Below are 10,136 nucleotides of genomic sequence, written 5' to 3' on the forward strand. Positions count from 1 at the left end.
CATTTCCAATTTTTGTCCGGAAGAGGGTGCGGTGAGCTGCCGTCCCCTCGTCTACTTCGAGGAGCTTGCGTTGCTGACTCGGTCAGGACTCCCCACATGAAACCGGTTAAAAAAAAAAACAACTTCAAACATTTAAATGTCAAGAGTGTGGTGCTGAAATTAAAGATGCTATGATACAAAACTGTTTCCACTGTATTCAGATCCTTTAGTAAAGACTAAAGTGCCACTGTAAAAAAAATAAATAAATAAATACTCCTTTGCAAGTAAAGTTTCCTGCATCGAAAATGTTACTCGGGTAAAATTATGGGACTATTATCATGAAAACGTACTTAAAAGCATCAAAAGTAAAGAAACCCAATGTAGAGAAATGGCCCCTGTGAGTTTATATAGTAAATCTATACCGCTGCAACGAATGATTGTTTTATTAGTGGGGTAGAAAAGCACAAGAGGTCCCTCTGAAGTGAAGTGGAGTAGAAGGCTCAAGTGTCGTGAAATGGAAATACTTAAGTAAAGCACAGACACCTCGCTGCCCTTGATAAGCGCGCTCTGCTCTGTGTGTGTGTGTGTGTGTGTGTGTGTGTGTGTGTGTGTGTGTTCAGAAAACGGCTGCACGAGTTCAACCTCACCAGCAGAGTTTGCTCTCGGCCTCGCTCGCTCGCCCGTGGCCCCCGGAGGACAGGAGACACCGTGCAAACCCTGCGAGCGATGCCGTGTCATGATTATAAAAAAAAATAAAATAAATAATAATAATCAAAACTGCCAGTATTCTCTGGGAACAGTTCAACAAGGCAACGACATGCAGAACACGAATGACACAGCAATCTGGGCCAAGACGACGGGGGTTTTACTGTGAGCTGACCGGGGGGCCGGGAAACGGGTGAGGTGGGCGCGGTAGCCGGAGCCGGAGCCGGGCGATCAGAGAGTGAGAGACGGGTGAGCAGGTGGGAGGGAGGAGGGAGGGGAGTCCGAGGACATCAGGTGGGCGGAGGGAGAGTGGCGGGAGACGGGGGCAGAGACGTTTCTCGCTGCTTCACAACTTTCACAAACCAAACGATCAGTCGATCAATGGAGGAAACGATCAGCGGATTCATTCACATTGAAAACAGTCATTATTTGCGGCCCCGTGGAAAAACAGTAACACGCTACCTCCACCGCAGCCAACTACAGCTGTACAATGCTGGCTGAACATGATGCATGATAATCTAATGATGTACAATAATACAACAAGCGTTTAGTACTTTTATGTTATTTTGATGCTTGAAGCACATTTTCCGGATAATACTCACATACTTTTACTTAGGTGACGTTTTCTATACATTCATTTTACGTACGATGGCGTATTCTTACAGAGTGGTATTATGTATTATGTATCTGTAACTTGTGACAAGGATCTGAGTACTTCCTCGACCCGTAGACACCTGCGTGGCGTTACGCTCGCAGTCAGCGGTCGTCGTCTGTACGAGGAACCCCCCCCCCCACCACCACCTCCACCCGGACCCACGTGTAGAAACCCGGTTAGCTGCTGCAGTCCGTTTCAGCAATGCAGGCCCAGAAGCGTAGGAGACTTTCTTCAGGGTGGACAAAATAAAAAATAAAATAAAACAGAAAGATAATCGTTTGGTACAGAGCGCCTGGTTTTCTAATGCTAACTTTGTACGAGTTGAGAAGGCGCAGAAACACGATAGGAACCGTGTAAGGGGGCATGTGCGGCGGCCCCCCCCCCAGAGACCTTGGAGGTGACCGGCGCTACTCATCTGTGGAGCTGCCGCTAAACAGGCCACTGGGGCCGCATCGTTCGTAATGAGGAGACATGACGCCCGGTGCGACGGCGCGTCTCGCCGGTGTGTTTGTAGTAGTTGTGGGACCCTAGCGGAGCTCCGTGGCACGGAAGAACGGGCTCAATCGGGTTTTGGGTGTACACACAAAAACTTAGTCAGCACGTCGCAGATCGAAAGTCGCCTCAAACTGGTTTCGTGACCGCGGCGGTGAGGTCGCCGACACCTCGCCGGGCCTCCGCGGGCACCAGATCGGAATCCGGAAAGGGGGCAGCCTTGGGGACGCGGTGGGACGGGCGATTGGCGGCCTGGACGCGCAGCTGACAGATCCCACGGGCTGGCGTGACGCCACCAGGCCAACCTGGACCGGAATCTCAAAGGAGCGTTTTCCCCAACACCTTGTGGAATCAACGCCACCGAGAACTGAGGCTGGAGGAACTACCCACTATTAGTATGGTGTTCCTAATAAAGTGCTCAATGAGTGTATGCTCTAACCAGCCCCCCCCCAAATAATCAGTCGGTATGTAGACGCTCCTGGCCCCAGCCACGCAGGACTCCAATCCCCACAGGGCCCTCAGCCCAGGGCTGCTCCCATGCAACCCACCCGTCCCCGCGCGCCTGGCCCCTCTGGTTCCCATGTACGGAGTGTTACATCATTGGCACAGACACCCACCTTTCTGAGTGATGACGCAGCCGAAGGGGGGGAAGAGTGTGCGCGGACGGAGGGAGGGAGGGAGGGAGCGAGAGAGCAGAGGAGAGGGGGGTCCCGTCTGCACGGAGCACAGACAGACAGCAGGGAACAGCTGCAGCGTTAGGCTCGCGCAGGATTTTCGCTGCATTGCGTTTGAAAATATCAGTCGTTTCGACCCCCGGAAAAAAAACCCCAGGCGGAGCAGCTCGACAAAAGCAGCCAAAACATCAGCTGAAAAAATGGTCGATCGCGAGCAGCTGGTGCAGAAAGCCAGGCTGGCCGAACAGGCTGAGAGATACGATGATATGGCAGCTGCCATGAAATCGGTAAGTTCATTGACGAAGAGATGATCATTGCCACTTAGCTGCGTGTGAGTATCGTCTCATCGCTGCTCCCTTTGCGTAAAGGCTCGCCCCGCAAATGTCGATTACGCTCGGCTGTAAATGCGGGAGGTTACGCTTGATATGACTGCACTACCATCAGGCATCATCGCGAAATAACACTGAAAGCGTTTATCGTCCTGTCGACTGCCCGGCGCCTTCCCTTTCGTCCCCCCCCCCCGTTTCTCTTCTTTTCGCTTTCTTTTTTTCTTTCTTACGACTCGAGTCCGAATCGCCCGCTCCTTGGGCGGTGCCTTTCTGTCGGCCGTGCAGTTCAGTGAAGGGATATTACAATGAAATGCACACAGGCCGGAGCTTGATCCTCGGTTAATAAGGGGCTCATATCATATAATAGCTCTGCTCTATTGCATTTACTGCAGCTTTTTGGGCTTTTTTAATTTTTTTCTTTTTTTTTCCACCATCCTCTCCCCTTTTTTTTTACCACCCCACCTCCCCTCCCTCCATTATACCGAATTTATAAGAGCTTCTGCTGCTGGGAGCCATGTGAGGTTGCTCGGAAAAAGCCTATCTACTGCTGCTGCTGCCCCCTCCTCCTCCTCCTCCTCTTCTTCTTCTTCCTCCCCCCTCTTTTTGTCATATTAATTAAAATGATATACATTATCAGCATCTGCTTATCCCCCCCCCCCGCCCAGTATACAAGACTTAGAGGCATTTTTTCAACAGCATGATTGCTTTATAAAACAAATCCCCCGAAAGGAGCCTGTAAACTGCTCTTTCCTCTACACAAACGTGGGAGGCAGCAGAATCTCTCTAGAATATTCTTTGTCATATTGCAGTGAGTCAATATGATCAGATTTGATTGTGGGCTTGTCCAGTTTATTCCTCACAAGTGCTCATGTCTCAATCGGTGCATGTGCCATTTCCCCGTCAGGGCAGATTTTCCTCCTGATATCCGGCAGCAATCTGAAGTCATTTGGGGCTAACGAGCCTGATTAAGCATTTGTAATATCTGATACAAAGAGGGTGACATGGGTGGCCTGTCTCAGAAGGAGCTTTCTCAGCTCTTTTTGGCCAGTGTTGAGGACATAGCCTTTGTCTGCTTTTCTTCTGCTTTTCTTCTTTCTTTCTTTCCCTCTCTCTCTCTCTCTCTCTCTCTCTCTCCCTTAAGAAATTCTGGGAACTGGATTTACCATTGGGTTAAAAAAAAAAAAAAAAAAGGAAGAAAAAAACAACAAAATACCCCCCCAAAAAAACTGCTGTGTCACACCGGCTGATGCTGGAACCAACAGCACCCTGGGAGTCTTAGCCGGGCCTGTGCGGGCTCACATATAGATCAAAATCACCACGCTTGCTTTAAACGAGGAACGCTTGGTCTCATGCTCCTCCGGAGAGGTGGGGTGAGCCCCTGTGGACCGTTTGTCATCGAGGGTTTCTGGTTGCAGGAGGTGGGATGGTGTGTGTGTGCGGGGAGGGATTCCTTTCCCTTTAAACAATCTGCCATGTCAGTGCGGTCCAAACTAGGCCCTTTTGCAGGGGTGTGTACTCTCATGCTCTAATCAAAGGGAATCCCTTGCCATTCCAGCCGGAATTGGCAAACGATGGACCATCACCTTTGTGTTCCTTTTATGCCTTTTACGCGGGTTTTCAGACAGATTTTTTTTTTTTTTTAGCAATATGCTTGGGCTGCAACTAATGATTATTTTCCTCGTTCTTTACGTCTTGACTTGTTTGACCGACAGCCCGAAAACCCCAAGATATTCTGTTTAATATCATGGAAGATTTAGAAAGCCGGTATACATTCACATTAGTGAAGCTCAAACCAGCGAATTTTTGCCATTTTTCCCCTGAAAAAATATATATATTTAAAATTATTGATCGATTACCAAATTAGCTGCAAGGTAATCTTATGCCAACCAGCTAAATTGGTTAATGGACAAATTGTTTCTGCTCTAGATATGCATGTTGGCTTTTTACCTAGAAATTAGGATCTTGGTACTTCTTGTCATGCATTATAATTATTGTCACTGCAGCCCACAGAATATATGATTGAGCAATGAGGTATTTGTGTCAGTCCAATGCATTTTCAGCAAATGTTTTATATATATATCAACATGACGCGGTAGTAAGCTTCCCAGTCATCTCTTCATTATATTTAGAGCGATTAACTGTTTGTTTCTTTTAAAAAAAACAATAGCTGAGTCATTAGAAATCTGCTTCATTTTGACTGTAAATGTCACGCATTTATTGTTGGTAGTCCAATGGGATCATTGGGTTTGTGTTACGGTTTCGGAAAGACAGATAGAGGCCCCTCCATCTCTATAGGTTGGACCCTCCTCTCCATCCACTCAGCTGTGTTACATCGGCGATCCTGCGCCATCTTTGTGCTCCTCTGCCTGAGCAGAGAATGTCAAAACACAGAAATGAGAAATGTTTGCAAATCAAGGAGGAGATTTTCAGATTAAAAACACTCTCAAGGTGAAAGCTGAGCTACGTATTTCTTTATTTTTATCCGTGTAATTCAGGCCCTGTGCAGTTATTGATCTGACAGAAGCCACGTGCCAGCATAAGGTTGCTTTTCCAATCAGATAACCCTGAGTAGTACGGCCTTTTTATAGCAACACAGTCTCTTTGACAACTACCCGACTATCATCCTGATCAGACGAAATCTAAATTTAACAATCGAACTCAGAGTGATGTCATGGCGTGGTGTTTTCGACAGGTAAAAAGGTCAGTTTCAGCCGGAGAGAAGGTCACTGGGACACGTGAACTGCCTGTGCAGTGATGGTTTTCATTTACAGTGCAGCTGCCCCCGAGGGCTCGTGGGAACATTTTAGCCATCTCCAGCCCTCCTTTCACCCCCCCCTCCCCGCTGCCGACTATCTTGAATATCGTTTTTCTCACTAACTAGCATTAGCTGTCCACGTGACAGCTGGAGCTAGTGTTGCACTAAATGAATGGATTGCCATGGAAACTGGGAATTGCACATGACAAGTGAAATATTGCTCGTCTTCTGTGCTGTGGACTGTGCAGTTAGTCCAGATTCTTTCATGTAGAAAGACTGTTTTGTAATAATTCATCTCTCGATCATTTTATTGACTACTTTTACATTTGGTTTGTCAGAAAAGTGGCCATTACAATTGTCCAGAGCCCAAGGTGACTTCCTTATCTTTTTATCGTATATTTTCTTGGGATTTTTATGCCTTTATCACAGACAGTAGGTAGAAAATGACAGGAATAAAGGACAAGACATGCAACGGAGGTCCGCGGCCAGACTCTATCCGGGGACGTTGCAGTTCATGGTCGGCGCTTTAACCCCCAAGCCACAGGGACATCTCAAAAATTATGGTCCAAAACCAAACGATATTCAATTTACAGTGATCTAAAACAAATAAAACCAGAAAATCCTTACTTTTAAGAAGTTCAAACCATAAAATGACTGGCTTTTTTTTTTCTGTCGATCGACTAATTGTTTAAACTCCAGTAATAATGCTTCTCGTATTCATTTTTGTATAATGCATATGCAGTTCAATGCCATTAATCACAGCTCTCGCTCTTAATTCTCCTTCTTCCAGGTAACAGAACTGAACGAGGCCCTGTCCAACGAGGAGAGGAACCTCTTGTCTGTCGCCTACAAGAACGTGGTCGGGGCACGCCGCTCCTCCTGGAGGGTGATCTCCAGCATTGAGCAGAAGACCTCGGCCGACGGCAATGAGAAGAAGATTGAGATGGTCAGGGCCTACCGGGAGAAGATTGAGAAGGAGCTGGAGGCTGTGTGCCAGGACGTGCTCAACCTCCTGGACAACTTCCTGATCAAGAACTGCAGCGACACCCAGCACGAGAGCAAGGTGTTCTACCTGAAGATGAAGGGCGACTACTACCGGTACCTGGCCGAGGTGGCCACGGGAGAGAAGAGAGCTACCGTGGTGGAGTCGTCGGAGAAGGCCTACAACGAGGCCCACGAGATCAGCAAGGAGCACATGCAGCCCACCCACCCCATCCGCCTGGGCTTAGCTCTCAACTACTCTGTGTTTTACTACGAGATCCAGAACGCCCCAGAGCAGGCCTGTCATCTGGCCAAGACCGCCTTCGACGACGCCATCGCCGAGCTCGACACCCTCAACGAGGACTCCTACAAAGACTCCACTCTCATCATGCAGCTGCTCCGAGACAACTTGACACTGTGGACAAGTGACCAGCAGGATGACGAGGGAGGGGAGGGCAACAATTAAAGAGAAACCACACTTCGAAAAAAAAATATGAAGGGCCGGTGGACTTTGGCAGCCGCTTTTGCCGATGATACTACCGCAGCAGCAGTTCTTTATTTTTCCATGTGTTAAAAGAAAAGAATGAAAAGAGAGGTGAGAGTGGAGGTTAAATCTTAGTTTAAATATATATAGAAATATATATACAGTTGAAAGGGGCCTCCGTCTTCTTGATTTTCTCTTTGACATTTGCCAAAACCACTGATATGTCAGTCAATCAGCCTGAAGTGGTTGTTGTTGGATTGAAATGGCAGCCTCACACTGGCTTAGGAACTGATCTTGTTCTGTCAAGATAAGCTGCTTAGTTAGGTTTTTGCGTGATAGAGATGCATTTGAGTCACTCGAGAGAGAAAATGCTTGAATGGGAAAGCCTCACAAAACTAGTTTGCATTGGTTCCAGCAGTAGTCTATATATGAGAAAGGGCCCTGAAAGCCATGGATGTTAAACTCACACCAACAACGCGAAAAAAAAAAAAAGAACGTTTTAAACTGATAGAAATCCCCCCCAAATTTTAAAAGATAAGTGACACGGGAGCGACAATGAGGACTGGTTAGACAAAATTTATTCCCCTCTCTCTGTCTTAAGTGTTTTGGCATCTGACAGATTAGTCTGTTTTTGTCACTGGAACCATAGATTCTTTTGGAGGTGAAGATTACTAAAGGCAGAGACTTAACGATATAAAACAAAAAAAAAAAAGACAAAAAAGTAAAATAAAAGCAGCTTCAGAGTTTGTGGTTTACTTCTGTGTTTGTTTTATTAAATGCACTTGCCTACTATACTGTTTCTTCAGTGTAAGATGATGACAACAATAATATCGATTATTCAATATTGTGCATGCTGGTGATGTATTTATATACAGTAGCTTGACTTTATTAACTTATACTGTGGGTGTTAAGTATTCATATGATTGAGAAAAACAGGCTTTGTCTGATGTTGATTTCTAATTTCTAATTTATTTCATTTTGTTATGGTTTTTCATTTGCTATACCAAAATGGTGATCGTAAAAATTGACCTGTAATGGGCGTTGCTATAGTGACATGCAATATGTGTATTTAATTTGTTAATGAAAGAAAAAAAGGAAGATAAAAACCCACCAGTGCTCACTTAATCTTACCAGCTGGTGTTTGTCACATTGAAGTATGATTATGATATATTTTGTTCTTTGAACAGTATTTAAGTACTTTTTTCTGTCATGCTATCCAGTTTTAATAATGGTGAAGTTTTCAGGCTCAATGTTTCTGTTATGATTCACAAACATGGACCATATTTTATTTCTGACAGTATACATTTTTTTTGTTTGTTTGTTTTTATACCTTTTAGCTGTTCCTGAGTGACAAAATATCTTGAATGTGAGTCATTATGTAGCAGTTGCACAAGAACCGAAATAATAGCTATGATAATAAAAAAGAATATGACTAAATTATACATGCACCATTTCCGTGGTGGTCTAGTGTATTGTTGTATCGTCACCCATAAGAAAATTTGTTATTAAGGAAAAACCAGCTCTTAGAAAAAAAATGTTTTAAAGCTTTGTTTTGTGCCCTGAGTACAGTATGTGCTTTCTTTTGGTGCCTGTATCATTATTTGATATGCCTCGTTTACGAGTTAACCTTTACAGAAAAAAAGGATTTACCTGCCCAGTATTTTGAGTTCCTGCAAGCACGTGTGCAGGATGTAACATTTTCCCTTCAACGGTTCCTCACTTTTACATGTGTCTGCTCTCTGTATAGCACATAGATATGAATATTCAACACCAAAATGCACAAGTACAGTCATAGGGAAAGCATAGGCAATTCACTAGAATTGGTCATTGGTCATTAGCAAAATGTGAGAATTCACGTCTTCAGAACAAACCTTAGACACTAGGAAGCTGCTTAAGAGCACAGAAAGCTGCTGAACGGATTTATCCTCATAATGCTGCTAGTTCTATAGATTATTACATTAATATATTCATACAGATGGCAGTTTATTTTTCCTAATAGATGGCAGTTTCGGGGAACAGTTTTATTTTATTTTATTTTATTTTATTTTATTTCAGATGTGATGGCTTAAGAGAGAAACCAAAAGCCTTAAGGTCAGTCACACACCCTTGTTCATGTATGCCAATTATGTCACCATCGTGAGTCAGCGTCCATGAGCTCACACACTCTGTCACAGCTGCTCGGACTTATTTTTAACATAGTATAAGGTTGATGGTCTTGATGGCTCGCCAGACAAAATGCATGAAATCCTAAAGCCAATCTGCACAACTGCTTACACGGCATATAAATATTAGAATGGCGTTGCATCCTACACTTAAAATTTTAATTTATGTGTGTTAAAATGAACTGAATATTTCTCTCACTTTTTTGTTTGACTATTTTTGAAAATCCATGTCAGGAGACTCTCGCTCATTTGCCAAGAATACATGCATTGTGTTCCTTTTTAATTATTATTTTTTTCTCTGTGGTTTGTGTTTTATGTTTTCATTATTTTAGATGTTGATCCTTGTTTCTGTTACATGAAAACATACAAAGACAAGATCTGAGGAGAAAAGAATTTTAGATTTTAATCACAAGTTAGAATTAAAGAGTTGACCTACTGGAAATGAGCAAAATTGGGGGACGATAGCTGAAAATGGGATACAAACTGTATGCTCTGAGGAAGTTTTGGTTGCCATCTGTTGCCCATTAAAGTTATTTGTTTATCTGTATTATTCTATATTTTCATTTCTTTCTGTAATGTAGCCATTTACAGTCATACCAGAAACACCATAGCTCATTCCTTTCCATTCTGTAAGTTCATGACTGAACAGATGTTTAGCATTTCTGTTGAGTTTTACAGCCTACACATTGATAGAGGAAGTCAATATGACCTTATGTAACCCTTTGTGGGTCACATAACTGGTGTGTGTGTGTGTGTGTGTGTGTGTGTGTGTGTGTGTGTGTGTGTGGTGTGCGTGACTGTTTGCATCCATATCTGGAAGGGTTTGTGTGTACTGTATATGCCTGCACCTCTGCATGTGTTGAGTGTCTTTGGGGGAATGTATGAGATGAAGTCTGTACTAGCTGCAGTGCAGAGACACT

General features: G+C 44.3%; 1 protein-coding gene across 1 annotated transcript; it reads left to right on the forward strand.

The window, feature by feature from the left end:
- Nucleotides 1-2,554: 2,554 nt before the first annotated feature.
- Nucleotides 2,555-9,725, forward strand: ywhag2 (3-monooxygenase/tryptophan 5-monooxygenase activation protein, gamma polypeptide 2). Its single transcript, XM_040130774.1, has 2 exons — nucleotides 2,555-2,792; nucleotides 6,380-9,725. The coding sequence occupies exons 1-2, from the start codon at nucleotides 2,706-2,708 to the stop codon at nucleotides 7,034-7,036; spliced, it is 744 nt and encodes a 247-aa protein (XP_039986708.1). The 5' UTR covers nucleotides 2,555-2,705; the 3' UTR covers nucleotides 7,037-9,725.
- Nucleotides 9,726-10,136: the final 411 nt, after the last annotated feature.

The sequence above is a fragment of the Xiphias gladius genome, chromosome 7 (genome assembly GCF_016859285.1).
Source record: "Xiphias gladius isolate SHS-SW01 ecotype Sanya breed wild chromosome 7, ASM1685928v1, whole genome shotgun sequence".
NCBI classification, from domain to species: Eukaryota; Metazoa; Chordata; class Actinopteri; order Istiophoriformes; family Xiphiidae; genus Xiphias; species Xiphias gladius.